General features: G+C 49.4%; 1 protein-coding gene across 3 annotated transcripts; it reads left to right on the top strand.

The window, feature by feature from the left end:
- Positions 1-689: 689 nt before the first annotated feature.
- C6H3orf70 (chromosome 6 C3orf70 homolog) lies at positions 690-22,131 on the top strand. Of its 3 annotated transcripts, none has more exons than XM_074592582.1 (3): positions 690-1,286; positions 15,846-15,914; positions 18,920-22,131. In XM_074592582.1, exons 1-3 carry the CDS (start codon positions 742-744, stop codon positions 18,921-18,923), a joined length of 618 nt encoding a protein of 205 aa, XP_074448683.1. In that variant the 5' UTR covers positions 690-741; the 3' UTR covers positions 18,924-22,131. The 3 variants fall into 3 exon arrangements, with proteins under 3 accessions (XP_074448683.1, XP_074448684.1, XP_074448685.1); XM_074592583.1 differs by lacking the exon at positions 15,846-15,914 and adding an exon at positions 1,628-1,658 and having other exon boundaries at positions 694-1,286; XM_074592584.1 differs by lacking the exon at positions 15,846-15,914 and having other exon boundaries at positions 903-1,286.
- The last annotated feature ends 431 nt before the right edge of the window (positions 22,132-22,562 follow it).

Raw genomic sequence — 22,562 nt, 5'->3', positions numbered from 1 at the left:
TGGGTGGTGAGCCCCTGGCCCAGGTTTCCCAGAGAAGCTGTGGCTGCCCTGTCCCTGGAGGTGTTCAAGGCCAGGTTGGACGGGGCTTGGAGCAACCTGCGCTGGTGGGAGGTGTCCCTGCCCAGGTGTTATTGTTTGAGGAACCCACAACAATTTATTGTCATTTAGACAACTGTTCTCTCGCCTGAGGACCCCTCCCCACCTGGGAAGGGGAATTGGGGAAAAAACAAGGAAACCTTAAGGTTGAAATATAAACAGATTTAATAGACTAGATAATTAACATTAATAACACTAAGGAACCAGTATTGATCCCGATACCAATATAAAATACACAAGGATTATACCCGGCCAATATGGGACACTGCGAGCGCTGTGGCTTCAGGAGGAAGGGAAGGGCTCAGGGCTCCGGCACCTGGGCAAGGAGTTCTCTGGACTGCAGCCATCAAGGGAGAGAGAGAGACTCCTCAGCAAACTTTCTGATTTATATTGGATGTGACATTCATAGTATGAAATAACCCCATTGTCCAGTGCCCAAGTCTCGCTCCTCCTCATCCCCGCACCCTGCAAGGCTCAAAAACACTGAGACCTTGAAACCCGCATACCATAGGTGGCTATAAAGTAAATATTTTCCCCAATTCAGACACTAGAGTCTTCTAAAAGCACAGTTTTCCCAGGCATTAGAAGAGAAATTAGTCCCACGTCGCTCAAACCAGGACACCAGGGCAGAGGGGTTGGGACGAGATGACCGTTAAGGTCCCTTCCAACGCCAACCGTTCTGTGACAGCTGCCGTGCGCCCAGAGCCGCCGTTCCCAGCGCGACACAGCCCGCGAGGGCCGCCCGCCCTGGAGCCGGGGCGACCGACGCTGCCCGGCCGCGGGCGGTGCCGAAGGAGCGGCGGGGAGGAGCCGGCGGGGCGGGCGGCCGGGCCCTGCCCGCGGCGCTGCCCCCCGCGGCGCTGGGCGGGCGGGCGGTCCCCGCTGCGGCTCGGCGCCTTCTCCTCCTCCCTTTCCTCCTCCTCCTCCTCCTCCTCCTCCTCCTCCTCCTCCTCCTCCTCCTCCTCCTCCTGGCCGCTGCGGCGCGGGGGCTGCGGGCGGAGCGGCGGGCGCCATGAGCGGGGCGGCGGCGGCGGCGAAGAGCGAGAAGCTGGACGAGGCTCAGGCACTGGCCCGCAGCTGCGCGGGCAGACCCGACTTCCAGCCCTGCGACGGGCTCTCGCTCTGCGCCACCCACAGCCACGGCCGCTGCTTCCGCCTCCACTGGTGCTGCCACCTGGGATGGTGCCACTGTGAGTGAGCGAGCGAGCCCCAGCCGTCCCAACCGCCCTCACGGTCCCAGCGGTCCGCCGCTGGCCGGCCGGTGGCGGGCGGGTGCCGGCCGGCAGGAGCTCTCCCCCGGCGGAGCTGCCCTGTCCCCCGGTGGGACCCCGAACTTGGGGGCTGCTGCCGGAGCGGGGCGGGGGTGGGGGGGGGGCGCGGCGGCGGTGGTCGGGAGAGTTGCCTCAGGGCCTCCACGCACCCCCCCGGAGGCGAGCGGTGGCCGAGGGGCGAGCTCCCTTCGCGCTCCGCCACTGGGAGGAACCGTTCACCGGCCGCTTCGCCCTGGGTTCTAATTCTTTTCTTTTTACAGGCGCGCCGTTTACAGTCTTCCGCGTAGAGAAGTAAGTGCTTTAGGATATATAGGGTGCCTATATATATATAGTTGCTGTTTCAAAACCCAGCGTTGAGCCAACTCGGTTGAAAAGGCGCTTGACGACTTTAATGTCTATATTCAAGATAGTGATGTGTGTAATCATGGAGGCTGGGACTGAACTGTGGATGTCCAAACATAGTTGGATGAATAATTAATCGCCTACAGCCCTGAAGAGCAGGCTTTTCAAACAGTGTGTCGGTATGAGGTCAGGAAATGGTGATGGAGCTGTGTGCTTAGGTCGTGTTGCGTTTCGGAGATCTTAAACCCTGGATGGTCGGGGTTAAAGTTGGACTCCTCTGTGAGGGCTGCTCGGTGCTGCTGAAGGTGTCCCTTGACTCCTGACGTCCTGTTCCCCTTTTAAGTCTGTCTCTGTCTCTCCTTGTAATTTAAACTCCTGCGTGGATTCCCCCACACACATGCTTTTTTGCAAATTTTTGCTTAATGGGGAAAAGGGCCTGCCTAAAAAGCCACCTTTTGTTTGGAAGAGAGCTTCTGTTTGAATTAAATACACTTCCTACGAATTTCGCTTTGGTTTGGGGTTCATCCGAAATCAGTTCAGAACAAAGGTTTTTTTCTGTGTGGTGGCACAACTGGCTATGTAAGAAGGTGCCATAGTCACTTGCTGCACAGGGACAGGGATGTCTCATTGGCATTTCATTGGTGGCAAAAAGGCCCTCAAGTTGTGACCTAGATATATGCTACTTTTCCAAAATTTCTCTGGTTTTAGTTATTTGTGGTTGCCATCAAGATATACAAGCTTATAAGGACTCCGGAGTACAGGATGAGAGCCCAAACTGGTGTTTATAAATAAACTGGAGATCTGTTGGGGATGATCCTGGGAAGGGGAAGTAAATGGGGAGCTGGGAACACCTGGAAAAGTGTCATTGTGGAGAAGGATCTGGGGATTGAGATAGATCGCAAACTGAGCGTGCGTCAGCAGCAGGAGGCCTTTATGGTAGAAAATCCACAACCAGAACCCGAGCCTTCGCTTGGGGATGCATTAACAGGGGCATTGCAAGCGTGCAGTTTAATTGCTTCTCTTCAGCTCAGTAATGATGATACCAGGCTGATGGGCTTGGTTTTGAGCGTTGTACTTTAAAAAGCTGTAGAATTGGGGAGGTTCTGTAGGAGATCACAGGGATCAGCTTAGAAAATATGATTTACAAGGGGGTGCAAAAGCAAAGGCGTTGCTTCGGTGGTAAAAGATTGATGGAGGGAGATGAGCTTTGCACAGTGTAAAGGTAGCCTTGCAAAGAAAGCTGTGTTTTAGTCTTTCTCTACACAGACTTGGAAGATAACCACTTATCACCTGTGGCAAGGAAAGTTTAGGTTTGGATGTTACAAAAACGTTTTAACTAGTAAATGAAGCAAGGGAAGGTGAGGCATCGTGGTCCTCAAAGACCTTCAAAGCAGGCTTAGACTGGTGTCTCTTAGGAGATACATGGAGCTGATTCCCTCTTGGAAGGACCACTCAAGATCCCATCCAATCCTTGGAAATCATAAGATTTAAAAATAATTATAGCTTTTGCCGGAAGTACAGACTTTCTTCTTAATTCCTCCTTTATTGCTAAGGAAACTTTGAGATACATTTGCCCTAGGAAACCACGATTTTTAAACGAATGAAGTCAAATGCGTCATTTTCTTGTTTAATCTTCTGAAAGCCATGAAGAAGCGCTCTGCCTTCTTGCCCCCTTATTTCCTAATGCAAATTTCAGAGCTAAGGATCTCTTTGTATCCGGCTCCTGCAGAATTAGTTGAGTGGGACTTAAAAGGGGTAAGAATGAGGCCTATAATGGAAAATTGTATAGAGGTCAGAGATGTAATTAAACGGTGTTGGCAGTTATCTTCCGTAAATGCAGTGCTGTAGTACTGACTTGGGGATCCTCAGAGGGTTCTTGAAAGTGGTTTTCTGTGGCTCTTAAGAGCTGTATTGGGGTACAGGAAGCTCTACATCAATTAAAATGGCCTTTGAAGTATTATTTTCCATCAGCGTCCAAGGTCCTGGAGAATGTCAACTCAGTTAAAGTGCACTTACACTGAAAAATGACAAAAACTCACCACCGCTACAATGAGTAGATTGTCTCCTCATGTGTATTCAGGATCACATCTGCTTACTTAGTGACAGAAGCAATTCTGTGTTGCAGAGCCACTTGGCTGTAGAAAGAATAATTGAGAAAGAACCTAGTCTGAATTCCTCAAAGCCATTTTTGTTGGCACATTCTGAAGTGAGCGGTACTTTAAGCGCTCTCTTTAACTCCGATGCTTCCCTGTCCGTGAAATGGCAATAATAGCTGGCAGGCAAGATCCCAGAGACTGTTTAGTGTATCCAAACAGCTCTGAGAACCTCAAGTGCTGTGGGTATCTGTATGACTTCTGTGTCTAACCCCGGGGGTTTATCTCGGGTCATTTTCAGTCTGTTTCTGGTGTGTGGGGGGGCAGATTTCCCTGTGAGATGGGAGGTGGTTCTCTAATGTGCCCCTGTGCCTGGGGAAGCTCTGAACCCAACTAAAACTTCCATAAGCAAGCGCACCCAAAATGTGCAGCACCGGTGGGATTGGAGAAGCTGCAGATGGGAAGGGTGGCAGGGCACTGGGTGTCACTGGAGACGCCTGGCTCCGTGGGCATCCAGGGTCCGGGCTGGCAGGCAGCACCTCGTGTCCTGCTGCAGTAGATGCCTACAGCACCCTTCCCCTGTGTGCTGCCAGGCATCCATGCGCCTGCCGACTCCTGCCTCTGAGGGGAAGCGGGAGGAGGGCTCAAACCTTCGGTGTCCTCTTCCCTGCAGGGAAGAAGGTGTTGACCGAAGAGGTGTTTTGACTTTAACCCCTACGTTTGTCCTGCTGCACGTTTCTCTTGCTTGCACTGCGCCCTCTCAGTGCGTTCCACTTGCCAGGGTGACAGCCCCCTGTTCGCCTTCCCCCCCCCCGACAGCCGTGTGGGATTCTGTTTATTAGATGCAGGTCAAGAGCCTGAAATTACTCAGATCAGCTTTTGATCAGAGAAAATGTGCGCCAGAGGCGGGTCTGCAGCGAGGTGCTCGCCTTCCTTTCCTCACCTCTGGGTTTCTGCTGCGGCTCCGATTTGCACTGGTGCTGCCTGTGAGGCTGCTGGCTGCGCGGTGGTACCTGCCTCTGCCAGAAGGGGTCAGACCCTTGGGGTTACATCTCTCCTGACAGCAGGACTTTGTGTTTTGCTAATTTTACTTCCTAGGAATTAGCTCACCAGAGAAAGCATCACCCTTGATACCATTACAAGTTTGGCTTCATCCCTGGACAAGGCAAAAATAGGGTATTCTGTTGCAACTGTGTTCATTTTTTAATCTGAATACCTGCCGTTATGTTAAACACCTTGCAAAACTCTCAGTATGTTACGTTGCGGTTGTCAAAAACACGTTACAAATAATGGTTCCACAATACTCGTTTCACAGCAGTTGTATTAATAGAGAGTAATTGTGCTACCTTGTATTAGCCTTTCTGTGGTGTTTGTTGCATTTTTTTTTTTTGCCTTGGTTCAGCATCAAAAAAGCAGGCTTTTAGTTACTTAAAGCCTCCTGTGTATCTTATGCTGAAAAATAAATGCGGCAAATAAATTTCAGTTCCACCACTTTGGCGAGATTCAGCTGTTTGTACGATTTACAGGAAAACAAGCGGAGCATGGGTGAAAGCTGTGAGGTTTCCTTTGGGTGGTCAGAAAGGGAGAACAGTTGCTAGGCTCAGACGTGTAAAAAGAATGGTGGCAGTATAGGTTTTTACAAATACAAATGCTCCTCCGCCCTTGTGTTTTGCTAAGTGGTGTATAACGTTTGCAGGTGTGCCTTGAAATAGCTTCCTGCTCCCTGGTGTGCATCACGTAATTATGGGACTGTTACGCCCCAAGTTTGCATCCAGACCTGGCAGTTTCTGCGTGAGGTCAGGGCTTGGCAAGAAACCCAAGGAACCGTCATTCCTCAGCCAAGAGGAGAAAATGGGTTTATGTGATGGGTGGCATGCCACAAAGGGCATGTGGTTTTGGGGAGAAGGGCTTCTCTGATCTCTGTGCCAGAGCATATTCTGGGGACGCAGAATCAGAGTATATTTATGTTTCTTGTTCATCTGCCCGCCGAATAGGGAGACCAGGATTTCTCTTCGGTCTCAGAGCAAGCCCCGTCGCCTCCTTGTTGTGTCCGTTTCCCAGGCGTCTGCAGGTCCCTCAGAGGTGGACCAGCCAGCGTAGGTGTGGGTCTGCTGTCGGTCTCTGCTGTGTGCTTGAGCGGTGAGAGGTGATTATCCATCTCCCACAGCTGCTGCCAGGGAATGAAGCAAATCAGCACAGTCACTGCACCTGTGTGCACTCTGAGCAGATATTTGTTTCTTACATTTGTCTCTACTTGAAATACCAGTGCTTTTATTTTATAACCTTTTTAAATAAAACCCATCGTTTTCTGTCCCACAGAAGTGCTGAAAGCTCTCTGTCGAGGCCAGCCTTCGTTACACCTCTTCCAGAGGGAAAGATGTGGTGTTGCCTGTCACATCGCATCTCCTGCCTGTCCTCTGGCAGCGTACACACCCCGGCCCCACGCGCCAGGTGCTGGTATTTTCCCCTGCTACGTAGTGATGTGTGGCAGCATATAAGCAGCTCTGTGCACACAAGTAGCGTTTCCGTGGTGTCTCTCCCACCTCTCGAGCGACAGAAGCTATCGGCAGGGGCTCTGACAATCTTTGAAGCCCGTGTAATTATTCAGACCCCAGTCTGCCTGTGGGAACCGTAAGCGGGGAATCAGCAAGGCAGCATTTCCTTCCTGTAACAGAGCATTGGTAAGTGAGCTAAAATGGCTATTGGAGGTATTCAAGTGCACTGTGACGGGGCTTGGGGGTCTAAAGAGGAGTTGTGTCTGCCTGCCAGCCAGCTTCTGTTGATCCCTCCATGTTAGAGAAGCAGCTACAGCCCTGGAGGGGATCCTAAAATAGGCACTGGGCTGCTCCGCAGCATTGCGTCCATTGTAGATCTCCAAAAGCCTTGCTTTTGTTCCGGTGGTGTTTCTTTGTGTTGGTTTTTGGTGGCTACGAAACTCTTTGCCGCATCCAGGAGAGAGCCAAAGGTCTCTTCGTAGTGTACCAGTGCTTTACGTGTATCTCTGTCTGCAAAAGGTGGCACAGACTGGAGCTTACTGGAAGTAGCCAGTCTGGCAGTAGTGACGGCGACTTGGCGTTCCAGCGCTGCTGTTCCACAGGGCAAAAGTACATCCTGATGACTGAGTTGATGGATAAATGTGAAAAGGGAGTTGTGACATGCTTATGTTTTAAATTCTGAGACTGAATATTTGGAGTAGCTCACACATTTTTCTTTGTGGAAAAGTCTGTCTAAAACAGGAATGGAGCAGTGGGGCTAGGAACTCTGGGGCTGGGCGTTCTCTGAGAACACGGCTTGCCTTGGTGGGAGGGCGATGACAGATCCTCAGAGAAACAGGCATTTTTCATTTGCTTTTGCTGTGAAAAGGATTTGAACATCCATCCAGTTTAAGGCCGTGTATCTGGACAAAACGTTTGTGCACAAGCAAGGTGTTACGCTGAGCACCAGGCAAGGGCTGCAGAAAGGTGGATTTTACAGCTTGTAACGGGAAAAGACTTTGGAGGAGGATTTGCTGCCTGTGGCTGTGCAAGATCTTCTTTTCACCTGTATTTTGAAGAGCTATGATATTCTAGCTTCATTTCACTAAGCTGTACACAACGAAGGAAAGAATGTTAGCTTCACGTATTCTGAAGTATTCTGAGGGAAAACACTTATCTGCCAGTTTTTATGGGCGCACCATTCTGGACCTGGATTGCGTTTTGTTGCTCTGGGTTTACTTATAATCCGCAAATCACAGTATGAATGTACTGTTGATGCTGTGTCTCAGAAGGAGAACCCACAGGTGTAGATTCATCGTACCCTGTGGGAACATCAGCGCCTTTGAAAGAACCTGCTGGCATGCATTTTGAAATCCCTACTATAATCAGTTATGTTTAGAGACGTGCATGTTCTATTATTATTATTACTACTACTATTATTATTATTAGCAAAACCCTTGTTGTCACTTAACAGGAATAGACCACAGGAAAATCTTGGAATTTAAGTTACTTGCTGTTAGTACATCTTGTAGGACTAACTCTTCTGTGCCTCATACAGGATTGAATAGAAATCACTGCACTTCCTTGTTCCAAAAACCCTGAGAAAAAGGGGCCTTGTGTACTAAAATGCTTTCTGCCAGCCAAAAACTCTTGTTTGTCATGCATGAGGCTGCGTTTTTTAATCTGTCCGTCCAGCTGAGGAGCGTGATTCACAAAGAATTATATCTGCTTGCCCAAAACGCCATGACCTGATGGTAAGAGCGTCCGAGAGTTGCAGATTAATGACACCTCTCCTCTGTAGCCGCCTGAAGGGTTAACCAGCTGTTTTCCTGAAGCCTGCTCTGGACCAGCCTGAAATGAGGAGCCTGTGGGTGTTTCCTACCGGAAACAAGTACTTCCGAAGGAAAAGTTCATTAACATTGCGTCCCCTCAGCGGGTGCGGTTTCTGTGAATTCAGGACATTCTGAACATCTTTGTGGTGGAGGAGCCCCTGCTCCTGCTCCTGGTCAGAGGTCTTGGTTCTGGTAAAAGGCGTCAGGCGCGTTTCTCACTGCAGAGTAACAGCTCAGAAATAAAATTTGTACCGGAGTACAGGGCCTGTGGCAAGCGTGTGGCTTCCTTCCTGGACTCTGCGGGTGAGGAGATCTGTTTGCCAGCTTGAATCTGCAAGTGTGCTTACTCTGAGTGCCTAAATGCAAAAGCGCGCGACTGCAGTGCCTGCTGACACATTATCCTTACCCTTGTGGTTGCTGATGGATGTTTCGTGTGTCTTAGACTGCAGCCCGTGGTCATATCCTTGCATTGCCCTATGAGACAAACTGAGTCACGAGATTGTCGTCTTCATGGTTTCCATCCTGCAGGTCTGCAGAGCTGACTGTGTGGAATTTAGTTTGCTGGAAGCACTGAAGAAGACTTCCAGGCACTTGGCACAGGACCTCAGATTTCCTGGCAGCACCTGTGTACTCATCAAGAATATGTTTTGTCACTGCTCGTGTGGATGCAACCAGCAGAGCTGGGCTTGTAGAGAACGGACATCCTGGGGATGTCTTTATGTAATGGCTCTCAATTTAACCAACGCTGCCTTACGCTTCATGACTCACTTCGAGCCTTGGTAACTTAGTTCTGCACGATAATAAGGCTATACCAGAAATTTTTGTTTCTATAAGGGACAAAAAGCAAAATGTTTTACTCACAAACATTGTAAGATGTTCCAGAACGGTAGCTCTGACAGTGTGGGCTTAGCTGTTGATGGATGGCACAAGCTTATACGAATGTAAAAAGCTGGTTGACAGTAGATTGGATTCCAGGTAGTGTGCATATGTGTGTATATCTCTCTCTGTGCGTATATATATGTTTTTTCTCTCTCTGCATATAAAGTGACCCTGGTTTAGTGTGGTATGGTTTTCATTCCAGCACCCTCATGAATTTATCGGTCCACAAGATACAGAGTATGTTTTCATAATGGCTTTGATTCTTCCACTAATCAATTTTTATGTAGTGACTGATCACAGAATTCAAGAAGTGCAGCTGATGCAATTTAGAGATGTTTTTGCCAATAGTTCAGTATAGTCACATAGATGGAAGTCAAAAAACTACTGGGAAAGTAAAATCTGATTGCTTGGCAACTATACCTTGTTTTTAATATACCCATACTTTAATTTAGGCAATGTAACAGTTGGAATTTATATATAACCTATGTTGTAAAACAATTTCAACAAGAGGCGTGCATTTGTATTCTTGCTGTCACTGCAGAGCTTGAGAGCCCACACGCGTGCTCGCCAAACTGCTTGTATTGCTCATGTGCTTGTCCCCAGCCCCCAAACCTGTGCCCTGCTGTGCCCAGCGAGAGGATGCTCTGCGGGCGTCCCTCTCGCTGCCTGGTGCTGGAGCACACCTGCAGCCCTTTCGGGCAGGGTGCTCGCCTGCCTCGTGCCTCGTGCTGTGTAGCTGCCTGTGGTGTTTAGATTTGAGTTCTTTGCTTATCCCGAGCCGCATTCCAGGGGTTTGCACTCGCTCACAAGTGGCTCCTGTCCCTGGTGAAGGGCTTGGACACCATCAGTTGTGTCAGGGTGGACGGATCAGCTCTGGGAGTCTTCTGCCGCCCACCAGAATTAGCCTGTCTGTAGGCAGGGCAGGCAAGAGGAGCCACTCACCTTTTTCTTTGTTTTTCCTACCCTGTGCCACTGGATTTTAGCATTCCCCAGCTGGTGCCGTGAGGTCTTGGCCCTCTTGGTGTGAAGCTGAGGGTGATGCTTTTACCGCTCTGCCAGCGTTCGCTCACCCTGCCGCAGCAGCAAGTGCTGGGTTTGCTCCCTCCTGCATTGTCCAGCTGCTCTGAGCCATTTCCCCCAGTGACACAGCTCACCTCCTCCGCCTCCGAGGGTGGCACTTGGTCTTCTATTTTTTCACACAGAACATCGCTGGATCCCACTTTCCTCCGCGGGAAGGGCTGGCACCCATACCTGCACACACCAGCTCCATGCGGTGATGTATTCTGGGCTTAAGCAGGGAGAGTGGTCCTTTAAATTCTCCAGAAATGGGTTTGGTAGAGGCTTGTAATAGAAATACAAAGATTGGTTTAAAATGAAGTATGAATGGAAACGTGCGTAAATAGGCACCGGAAGAAGCAATAGGACGGGAGTTACAAGACTGGCCTGTATTGATAATGAGGATGCTGTTCCCAGCAATGAAGTTGAAGAATGGGTTGTTTGTCGAGCCCAGAAGGCTCGCGCTCTGGTAAGACCACCGCACAGATGACGTGTCAGCGGGAGCCCCGGTTCTCTGACACAGGAAGGCAGCAGCACAGGTACGGCACGTCGCGTGCGCCACTGTTTCTCCTGTCAGCCCACCAGGAGAACAGGCTGTAGCAGCAAAGAGGTGGCTGTTCCAAGCTACAAAATCCAACCTCCCGCCTCAGCCGTCCGTCCAGGCTGTCTCCTGTGGGTACAGAGCGCGGGTCTCATTTGCACAGTACAGCCCTTCGCAGGGGTCTTTCCATTGAAGAACCCGTGAGCCGTTCTGTTTATCTGAGAATTCACAAGAAAACATTCACATGGCACACGGGGGCTCACGGCTGCCCCTCTGCAGCATGTACTACGCACCTGGAAGAGGACTGTAACTCATCTCTCTACTTTCTGTGGTTTCTCTAGACCAGGAAATGCCTTCATTTTCTAGGTACCTTCTGGCACTGATCTGTGCTTATCCTTCTTTGTTACCATATCAGCACACTGACGGTCTGCATGAAAAGGATGGGATGCCGAAGCTTGAGCAGATGGTGCACAGGGATGGTTTTGTAGAATAAATATTTAGCACTAAGCCAGTAGGGGTTTTTTTTGCTGTCTTCTCTACTGAATTTAAAAAATATCTAGTGTAAGTTGGGGACGAAATTTTTCAGGGAAACGTGCAAAGAGCGGCTGTTCTCCCCGTTGGGGGAAGCTTTGCAAAGGGATGTTGGAAGGCAAAGGCCCGTGGGTTGAGAGCTCAGGTTGTGATGGCCAGCACTTGGCTGCCGTGCTCTTGGTGAGCCGTGCTGGCGGAGGCACCCGCGGCTGCCTGCTGCGCCTTCCCCACCTGCACCGCGGGGGGCTGGGGGGTGGTGTTGTCACAACCCAGCACTTCAGAACGCACGTGTGGTGTGCAGTGTCGTTCAGTGCTTTTTTGGGTGGCAATACTCTGTTCCTTTACAATGGTTAGTAGGTAAATATGGCCCCTTTCAGAGGGTTTATGGCTGCCCGAAACACTTCTCAAGCCTCCAGGGTTGTTCTTTCTGTAAGTCTGGTAAATCCATGTAAGAAATGAGAGGAAAGAGCAGGGATGATATAGAAGGAAGCTCCAGGGTCTGTTTGCATTTAAGAGTTACCTGCTTTAAGCAGACGTGCACAGAAAACCCTGAAAGGCTTCGACAGCTCACAGCATGTAGCATCGTGGCCCTTTTTGTATTTAAAACAAATCAAGACAAAAGGGCATTAAAATACAAATTTGGTGAAGAAAAACTTTCTGATTTTTTTTTTTTTTACCCCTCTCTCTCTCTTGGTTTCCTGTGAAAAGCTTATGGCTCATCACGTCAAGGGCTGTCACAGCTGTCTCAGCTATACAGCAATGAGAGGGAACACCTCTCCTTCACATGAGAGGAGACTTGGCAGCTGTACAGAATCGCTGCCGGGGGAGCCACTGTAGAAACACTGCTAGAATGGCTCTGTTCCGTGCTTGGATGAGGTCGGGAATGGGACGGATGTGTTAGTGCTCTGGCGTAGGTGCGTCTGTGAGAAGGCTCTGTAACGATACGCTTTGGGTAGGTCAGAGCCTGCTCGTGCTTCCTGCTCTATTTCCAGACTGCTGAAGTCCTGTTGCACAACTTCTTTTTCTTTTATGGTGGTGGTGGTGGGGTGACTTGTGGTCCTTTGCGGAGTTGCCTTCTGTCCTCGGGGTCTCTGTTGTGATCCCTTACGGTGCCTTCTAGCTCTGCCACAAGTACTGGAAATGTGCAGGGTGCTCTGTTTGCGTTCCACGCACTAGAAATCTGTTTGAACAATCGCAGTGTTTGTTGTTCAGAAAAGCGCAGGGCGAAAGTAGCACTTGCATTAAGGTGCTGCGTATCTTTAGCTCTGAGGCTCCTTCAGCATCGACAAGCATTTTAGTTATTCTTCATTATAACCACCAGTGTCACAGTTCAGCTTTACTTGAGCGTTTACCGTAAACCTGACGGTGCTTCAGTGTCTTGATATATTTTTCTTTTCCTCTGGTGGCTTATTCCACGTCTCACATTCCCAACACAGCCCATAATGTTTTGCTAGATACGACATGAAGGCTATTCCATACGATACAAAGAAATAGAAACTGGGTTAGCAGGGTTTTTGTTTTACATGTGCCATCTGCAATTGTACTCCGGGTTTCTCCTTCCATTTGCTCTCGCCCCTCTGGAAAAGCTATTACTGTGCTGTAAACAAAGTGTAATTTGAAGCTATTACAGTCCTTGGTGAATATTTATGGTTAGGGCAGTCTATGTTTGCAAAGGTTTGTTGTCCAAGCTGTGTGTACAGCTGGAGAGAGGCAGAAGGAGGCAGGCCAGAGGTGGTCATTTTGTCCGCTGTTGCAGCCTGTGGGGCTGGAAGGCAGCATCCCCATGAGGTGGTTAGACCAGCATCACACTTTCAGATGACCCTTCTACTCTGCTGAATGTTTCGGGGGGTGGGGGGGTGGAAAAGGTGTGGTGGGTACCTTGAGCGGGCTTAGCGTGCTGAGTGCCCTTCAGTACACATCTCCAGGCTGTGGGCTGCAACCTTTGCTTCAGTCTGTAAAGGAGGAAACCCCCCTGTCTGCCCCAACTTTCTGCTTTGTCAGTGGTGAAATGATACCCGGTTCCTTACCGGGCCCAGGCTGGGGCCAAGGGCGGGCAGAGCTGTCTGGCACCAGTGCCACCCACCACCCCGGGGATCCTGGAGAACCAGCTGGGTGTTTGACAGTTTGTACGTTGTCCTTGGGCTACTGTGCCAATCCAGGCAGCAACACGCTACTCCAGCTTGTAGCTGTCATCACCTGCAAGACAACTTCATTTAAACGTCTGAGGGGCGTGCATCCAGTCAGCTCTTCCTAGAGAGACAGACTTGTCTATCCTGCCACACTGGCAAGATATGAAACAAGTCCCCCTGGAAGAACACTTGGTAGTCCTCCATCTCTTGTGAAGAAGAAAGCCAGTGCTTGAGAAGCCGATCTCCAAGGTTTCCCCATGCAGAGAGATGTGGAAGAAGCGGTTCCGGAGCTGTGCAGGTTAAATCGAGCCATGTTACATTAAATACCGTACGGTCAGCAGGTCTTCGTTAACCCTGCCAGTTTTTGGAGAGCAGATAAGAGTGGATTGGAGGGTGCAGAAATCTTTGCCCAAGCAGCTGCAGGGGAAAGAATACACAGGAAAAAAGCTTTTATGGGTCAGTTAAAAGGTGTCTAAATGTCTTGCATGCAAACAAATATACACGGTACGTGTCGCTGACTTAGACTTGTAAGATTCACAGCAATCTTTTAGTATTTTCTGAAGTGCATTGCAATTCGTGGTGGTGTTTATTAGGAAAAAAATCCTTCAAGGTGGCATTCTGAGAGGGCAAAACTGGGGAATTTATTATGAGAAACCTCACGGCTGAAAGACGGATTTATTCTTTTTTTTTAATATGCCAAGCACATTAATGAGTGTCAGAGGTAAACTAGAATGCTGGGACGAAGGGAAGCAGAGAATAAAATGTTTAAGCAGCACCTCTGCTTATTTCATGGTTAAGTTATTTTGTATTAGCCACGGAAATTGCTGCTGTGTCTGTTTGGTGAGGATGCATGCAGACTGCTCAATTAGCAAAAAATCGGAAAGCAATGACCTCGCGGCTCGCTTCAAAAGGCTTGTATTTGTTCTTTGTAAGCAGGAGACACTATAATACAGCTTCCAATCAATCAACCACATAGTTCTGGTAATCAATGCACAAATAGACTCTATATCTATATTAAATGGAAGCACGCATCTACTTTTGGGGATAAAATATTTTCCAAGTTGCATGAGTTTGCTCGAGATCTGCAGGTGACGATAGAGCTCACTGCTCTGCTGGATTCTGCCTTAACCTGCTGGCAGGTGGCAGTGGAGGCGCGGAGCCAAGGCTCTGGTGAGCAGCATCCATCTGATTTGGCAATAAAAATCCTATTTCTGTGAACAGAAAAGCAGGGAGATGAGCACTGCCCAGTACGTACCTCCTGGGACGCATTTGGAAGAGTCATTTTGGGTATCGGCTAATTCTCTGGGGGGGGATTCGATTTTTGGCTTTCAGGAGGATCACTTGAATAACGGAGACGTGGAAAAACAATCAGTCCTTTTTAGTTGCGCACAGGCTGCTGTCACGGTGCGACCGGGGTCAGACAAAGAGGTGCAGTGTCCGGGGAGGGGAACGCTTTGCCAGCGTGCAGCGGCAGCAGGTGTAGGTACTGGTGCCGGCTTTGGATTGTGACAACTGGTCGAGCGTAGCCTACGTACCACCGTCTGAAGTATCTCCTTGTCTCGCATTTCACCATTATCATCTGTTAGCATATGGCTGACACGGATAACTGTGACTTATCATGAAAATAATTTTGGTAGCACCTAGTTTCACACATTCCCCGTTAAACACCCAGGAGAAGAACAGGCTCCTGTTTCCCCAAAGCCCTTTTGCTGTGATGGTGGAACTGCAGAGCCAGAGCTGCGACGCTTCTTCAGAGCAGCTATTACAGTGCTCGAGAGCTTCCCAAACTTCTGCAAATGCAGCAAACTGCTTTTCATAGGATGTCGAGTTTGATTTTTTGACATGTGCAGTATTTTTCCTTCACCAAATTACCGTCTTCCGCGTAGGCAGTGGTGGCAAGTGACCCAGGAAACAAACTTGCGATGCAGTGTCTCGTCTGGCATCTGTATTTGTGTAAAACACTGTAATTTACGGGAGCGTTCATCAGCGCAGCTCAGTCGCAGAGTTCTTCAACTGACTTGGTGGGAATAAATAGGCAATAAATTTCGTGCTAGCGTATTAAAAGGAATGTATCGGAATAGGTGCTCAAAATAGACTATCATAGACTATCAAAATATCATAGACTTTTGCCAGCTGTTTAAAGCCAGCAAAAATATTGCTGTTTATTTCAGTGGGAGTTCAATCAGACCAAGATGTATTGTAAGAGAACTCAGGGACTTGTGCTTTTGGGATAATTTTCGGTGAAAAAGCCATCCCTGCCCGTCCTGCAAGCTGCAGGGGTGGAGGGTGATTTTCTTTTTAAATTTCTGCATTTATTTTTCATAGGATGCGTCATGGCTGATGCATTTACATGCGTTATGTAGGGTAAGGAGTTGTAACTGAGGCTGTAACCACAGCTTTGTCTGTGATCCAGTGTGACAGTCCCAGCCGTGAGCACCCAGCACCCTTTAAAGAGGCACTTGGTCGTGTTTTAAAACAGAAGTTTAATCTGTCTAAAATAAGCAAACTTGGCCCTACAACTAGCAGTAACTCAACAATCCTGCACCAGAATTCTACAGAAATGTAGAAATCAGTTCATGTAGAAAATCCTCTTTTTTCCAGGCGATTCCTGCTTTACCCTGGCAGAGGCTTGTCCTTGGAACGTGAGGAAACGCTTTCAGCCGCTGTAAGGTCAGACAAACGGGGATCTGAAATCCTCTGTTAACAGAATAGCCGCTGTTTTCTTCTGCCCTGAAATTAGTGCCAGCAGGGCAGTTCTGAAACACGCAGAGAATTACCACATGCTGCTGCAAGGGTAAAACAACCAGCTGAGCTCCCACGTAACACCTCATCTCCCCCTGCTGCGGCTTGTTTCAGGGGGAACAGAAAAAAGGAATCAAACTGATGAATCAAAGATCCATCATTCAGTGTCCACCCCGTAAGCTACCTTGGCTTAAATCCCCTGCTTTCTTCTCCCAACGTCCCCCAGCCTTCTGCCAACACCTGCTTGGCTATTTTAAGTGGAAAAATACAGTCCTGTTGCGCAGACATCTTTTTTTCTTGATCACGTTAAAACCTTCACCAGGGCCTTCCTTGGAGACACTTCAACTAGAGGTGGCACCAAATAAGAGTTGGGAACATTTTTTTTCACTAGTATCTGGTTTTTATTGTTGGTTGTCAATGGAACAGAATAGGAGCCCCCACAGAAACACCCCAAATACATGAATAAACCCAGCGTTGGGGTTTCAGGCAAGGGTGGGTTGATGCAGCCTGCATTTCAGTTTCCGTGAGCTGAATTTTATCAGCCACTGTTCCAACCAGCAGCACGCTAATTGGTCATCTGATTGTGTTGCTTCGCAAGAGAGTAGCATATTTAATGTTCGCTAATTTGAAAGAAGGATTTGGGAAGACCAGCGCCTGGCAGGAAGGCGTGGGCTGCTGCTGCTGTTGGAGCAGGTCGTGAAGGGAACGTCTGCCCGGAGAGCTCCCCAGAGAAGGTGTGTCAGCAAGACTGGAAAAATGCCCGGGACCCCATCCCTCAGTGACTGCCGGAGCTGAAATGTCTGTGCTGCTGCTCCAAGGGGCGCCGGAGGAGCAGGAGCTCTCTGGTTCAAGTGTTCGGTTGTTTGATGCTGGTGCTTCATTCCTCTGAGTCACAGCAAGTTTAGAAACTAGACCATGGTACATTAAAGAGATGGCAAGTGGAGAGGATGGCTTTGTATTTTCTGCCATCCAGCCATAATCAAACAGGAGGGGAAAATGCCTGTTTTATTTTCACTGAGCTTTTGCAGTGGCTCTGTTAACAATTATTCCACAGATAGTACGAAAAAAGTGCTTGATGAGGTATCTGAGGGGAAGCTGGTCAGATCTAGTCACAAAATGTTCTTTTCCCCTGCCCACCCACTGCCGCCGTCTCGTTGCTCTCAGCCTGTTCTCTCCCATGGCGTGACAGGGGTGGGCTTTTCTCTTCTGCGGGGCTGGTGCTCGTTCCTCTGAGCCTGCTCTCTGTCTGCTGGGCTTGCCTCGTGCCTCTCCCACGCTCCGGTGCTCCCCAAGCTCTCCTCTCAGCTCCCCGCTCTTCATGGCGTTTCCTCTCTTCTCCCCGTCCGCCGGCGATGGGGTTTGAAGTCCCAGCAGAGGAGTGCAGCTGACTTTCACAGGAGCCGTTTTTCCCTTCCAATAGCGACAGCGCAGCAGGGACGGGAAGAGCCTTCCCCAGCGCTTGAGGTTTCCCCTGGTGACACACTGGAGCTGGGCTGGCAAAGCTCAGCCTGCGCGTGGGCCCTGGCAGAGCCCCTCAGCGCCCCGGGGGCTGCTGCAGCCAAGAGTTGGGATCTCTCAGCCCGTCCCATTGCCAGGGTTTTCAACAGGCGGCTGGGACACCGACTGCCACGCTGGCTGGGAACTTGTTGCAGTCAGAGCCCTTCCCATGGCTGGGAAGGATTCCCGGGCTGAGGATAGGATTTTTTTACTGCACAGAGGCACAGTGCGGGGGGCGAGTCCTTGCGGAGAGGAAAGCCTTTCTCTTCTTTTCCTGTCCCGGGCCACGCTCAGCCTCCCTGAGCAGAAATGCAAACACTACCCCAATTTTCCAAAGGAAGAGGCAGTCTGGGGGAGAAGGGCTGCACCTACCTCTGAGCCACAGAGACAAAAACGTGTGGCAGATCTCATCGCAGCACAGCCGCATTCGTTAGTGCAGCGAGACTTTGGTGGCTTTCTGCTCCTTACCTGGAGAGCTTCAAGCATCAAAACGGTCCTTCGGTGCTTTGATACCTTTTCTGCCTTTGCCAAGCAGTATTTGCAGCTCGGGCATCAAAACTCTTCCGAGAGCTCAGCTACTCGCAAGTCTTCTGGAAATTTGTGCTTTCGTAGCACATGAACCCCTAGGGAGACATGAATCTTTCAGAGGCTTCATGCAAATAAAACGCAGCACTTTACGGTCTTAGGCATAGCCTCGGGTTTCTCAGCTTTTCCTAACAAAGTACTGATTTTCTGCTCTTTTATTTCTTTCTTTTAGTAAAGATTTTCAGTTCAAGCGCTATATAACCAACATAATCCTATTTTCTTACTACTTAACCAGATAATCAAGATACCAAAAGCATTTCTATGGCTTGGGAATTCCTTTATTTTCCGCCTTAAAATTCTAATTGCAGCCATGTATGAATCTCTGGTTTATAATACAGAAGAACATGATTTAGTCCCCAGAAAAAAAGCACATGGAAGCGCATGCAGGGAGACTCATTGTCATTTGGAATAACAACAATAATATAATAAAATTTAGATCGTTGTAGCAAAAGTGTAAGCTAGAACCACTCGGTTTTCAGTGAAAAAAAAGTCTCTGAGCATCTTTTCAGTTTTCTTTCCCCTAGGAGGGGGTGCAGGCAGACTCGCTGTGTGTCCTGCTGCTTAGCTATGGAGTTGTGCCCCTGGAGTTAATGTTCTAGAGTTAGTGACATCCTACAGATGCCTTCGAAGCAGGGGCAGGGAAGGTTATGCTTACCTGCAGTATTACGTGTCAGAGAAGCCGTTCCAGGAGAGGACTGAACACCTTGAGGCCACTGGAAACAGCGCGGCTGCTGACGGCACAGAACCCTTGGTGGTTATTGAAAGCCAAGGGGAAGCTTCATCTTGTCATCTGTTTGGTTCTAACTTAAAGATAACGATCTTTAAATGCTGCTTTTCTGTTTTTCCCACAGGTAAATATGTCTATCAGCCCATGACACCCGTCGAGCAGCTTCCCAGCACCGAAATACCCGTTCGCCCCCGGGAGTCTACAAACACCATCCAGATCTCCGTTTCGCTCACCGAACACTTTTTGAAGTTTGCGCCTGTCTTCCAGCCCCCTCTGCCCCCCGACTCCCCGCAGTTCTGCACAATCGCGGACCTCTTCATTGACAATTACCGCGTGAAATGCATCAACGGGAAGATGTGCTACGTACAGAGGCAGCCTCCCCCCATGCCCCACAAGATAAAGCCCGAGGAAGTCCCTGTTCGCAATGCCTTAATCACAAAAGAGAGCAATACACCAAAAACAGATCACTGCTCGTCCCCTTCCAGCTCTGAGGACTCCGGGATCAATGCGGTGGGGGTTCACTACGTGGAGTCGTGTGACGAGGACACGGAGGGGGTGGCTGAGCTGAGTTCAGAAGAAGATTACAGCCCCGATAGCAGCTGGGAACCAGACGAATGCCCGCTCTTGTCACCTTCGCAGTGCGAAATGGAAGTGATTGAGACTATAGAAACCACTGTGTGATCCGAAAAGTTGGTATCAGATCAGTCCAGTTCCCACTCAGTAATGTTGCTTTTGTAGTATTTATATTTTCTGTTTTTTCTGACAATCCCTTTTTTCCAGTGCACTTGATATTTCAGATTCCTCATGGGAGTGCGGTCACGGGACTCGCATATTGGTGAACTAGCAGCAGCCTGAGCAGTTTTAACATGTTCTCAGCCTGATCAGATCTCTCACGTCTGCACGTAAGGTAGTGATAAATCTGAAGACTTTTATAGCTGAAATAGGCCCTTTTCTTGGTCACATCATATACTACTTCTCACAAAAGGATGTGCCACTCGAGATGTTTCCATCTGTCAGGATGGTTGCAGTGGGCCTTCAAAGCACAGAGGGTGAGCTGGTGCAGCACGCCTGCGAGCAGCAAAACCAAGTTGCCCTTATTCTTTCTCAAACAGCTACACAAGGTGCGGCGACAAGAGGCTCTTTCCGTCTCTGTCTGTCCTTGCGCGTTGTCCATCCCTTTCTCTAGTGCTGGTGCGACCCTTCTCGAAGGCTGTTGGCACCGCTCTTCCAGCGGGTTGGTATGGCAGGCTAGAGAATGCACAAAGTGCCTCCAACTTTTCTCCAGGCTATGCACCGAGCATCTGCTGAGTTAGGTCAGGCTCTGAAATCTCCTGAGAAGGCAACCCGTTGTTCCGGAGGGGGCTCAGTTGCTTGGATCCAGCTGGTCCCTTTTCTTTATGTGGCTCTCGGGATGGGGATGTGGCTTTTGCAGCTCGGCAGGAGGGGGAGCAGGCAGAGATGGAGCGCGGCCGTCCAACCACTACCACGCTAGGCTGGGGTGTAAGATGCTAGGCGAAGGAAGCGACTACCTCCAAACACACAAGATCTGCCCTCGGCTTTGCCTGCTGCTTCCTCCTGTGCTGTTTGGTGCCGGACACACGCACTCAGGACCAAATGGCCTCGGGGCCTGCATTTGCCTGAAGAATAACAAAATTTAAAATACAAACAAAAAAAGTTTCTCAGCCACGCCACTGTGTCGGCAGAGCTTGGGGACAGCGTGGAGGTGCTCGGGGGAGGTGGCCCACGGGCTGGGTAGCGCGTGTGCTTGTTAAAATACAGCCTAAGGTCATTCTAGGGGAGAGAGGAGGCCTGGGCTCCCGCTCCTTTGCGCCCAGTTCAAGAGCCGCTTCTGAGCAAGGGCGTCCTCACACAGCTGGTAAGAGCGAGCCGTCTCGCTGGTGGTTTGGTTTCAGCCCTGCTTGAGGAAACAAAAACGTCATTCTCAGAAGATTTCAGTCAGCTTGAATCAGTTGGAGTCAGTAATAACTGTGTTTTCAACAGCATTACTGAATTTCTTTGTGTATTTGCTGTTTACGTTTCAGAAGTCCTTGGTGAATACAAGACTGTATAAATGTGTACAGTTCAGTGCTTGACACTAGATTATAGTCCGTGTTATAGGATGGCTCATCTCTCTCACTGTATCCTGACAATGTATTACTAATTTTATACACTTTGTAATCAGTATCTTTAGAAAACGTTTAGGCAACAGTGTGTGTATGTGCACATGCGCGTGTGCTAGGAGTTTACCATAAATGGTTATAAAGTAATACTGTACTTTTTAGACTAACACTTTCAGACAAAAATACTAGGTTTTATAGTTTTGATGACTTACAAAAAAAAGTGCAATGCTTGTTAAATGAGGAACTTGGGCCATTGCATGAACAGCGACATTCTCACAAGGCACCCGAAAATATTCTGGTTTTCTGAGGGCATTTAAACGAAGGCCGTAGTAAAACTAAATAGGATTTATTTATTTTTTAAGGGCGGGGTTGTCTTTCTTGATTAACTAAGGTTTCTAACAACCTTTTAGTGTCTTTTGACCATTCAGACACATTCCATAGGTAGAGGGAAGCATTATGTATAAACCTACAGCATTTATTCATATTTAATCTTTCAATTGTAATCTTGAGCGGGGAGCTGGAAAAGCTCACTCTTGTGCCTGGCCTGCCTGAGCTTTCTTCCCAGGGGCGGCTTCTCCTTCCCGGGAGGCCGGGGTGGGCCGGCAGATGAATCCTGCCAAGGGAGGAGCGGCCGCGGGGCCTGTCCCGCTCGCGCTGCGGGCACCCAGCACAGGCAGGGGCGTCGGGGACGTTCCGACCTGGCACAAGCTCACCTTGCTTGCGAGCGAGCAGGAGCCGCCGCCTCCGGCTGTGAGCGCAGTGGTGGTCAGTCGGGTATTTATGACCAAGGCTTACCGTAAGATCCTGTGGGCTTGCAGGTTCATATCACTGTCGTCAGGATACATTCTCTCTTAACTGTAAGTAATTAGCAATATTCACAAGCTGTGTCTCCTACCCAGGATTTGTTCAGACGTCTTAAGCACAATAAGCTGCCTCTTCCTTCCGTTGTACTCGTAAAGTGTCAGTGGAGCAGCCTGGTGGGACAGGGCTAGTCCTGGAAGGCGTTTCAGCAGCCAGCGCAGCGGCAGGGTTCTCGCTGTGCTCCATCACGCGCCCCAGTTCAGAAACACGCTCCTCACAGGAACGTGCTTTCTTTTCTTTGCACAAACACTGGTGTCGATGTGCTGTAAGAGACGTGCCCTGGGCTCGTTGCTCCACTCTGCCAGGAAGAGGCGTGTATATTTCCTCTTTAATAAAATACTAAATAACTAAATAAGTTCTGCTTGTCCTAACTAACTGCGTGTTTTCCATGCTAGTGTGAAACATTCTGGTATTTCCAGCAAAGGAAGGGTCGCTTACCTTCAGGCTTCAGACGGAGGCACCCGAAACATGCACCCAGTGCTAGGCAGAGAAATATAATAACCAGGTGGAGCGCACCAGGCCCAGCCCCACCTGGGTTTGGGCACCTGGTAAGTACTGGGGCTGGTGGGCAACCTCACAGCCCAGTTCTCGCTCGCCTGTAAGAGAGCTGCCCCAGTCAGGGGGGAGGATGGCGGGGGGAAGAGCTGAAGTCTGGCCGCGTTCAGCTGGCCGTAGCCCCTTGACTTACCTCTGACCAGGTTCACATGTGGCCGCAGGCTGGAAGCATCCATCTGGGGCACCGTTTTGTAGTTCTTAATGCTAGTGGGAAGAAGGTGAGTGCACTGG

The sequence above is a fragment of the Larus michahellis genome, chromosome 6 (genome assembly GCF_964199755.1).
Source record: "Larus michahellis chromosome 6, bLarMic1.1, whole genome shotgun sequence".
NCBI classification, from domain to species: domain Eukaryota; kingdom Metazoa; phylum Chordata; class Aves; order Charadriiformes; family Laridae; genus Larus; species Larus michahellis.
Note: the sequence above shows the minus strand (reverse complement) of the source record. Positions and strands in the feature narration are given on the sequence as shown.

Coding starts and splice junctions, on each gene's coding strand:
- C6H3orf70 (XM_074592584.1), top strand. CDS start 1,109: ATGAGCGGGGCGGCGGCGGCGGCGAAGAGCGAGAAGCTGGACGAGGCT. Junction 1,287..18,919: donor CCACCTGGGATGGTGCCACT/GTGAGTGAGCGA, acceptor TTTTTCCCACAG/GTAAATATGTCTATCAGCCC.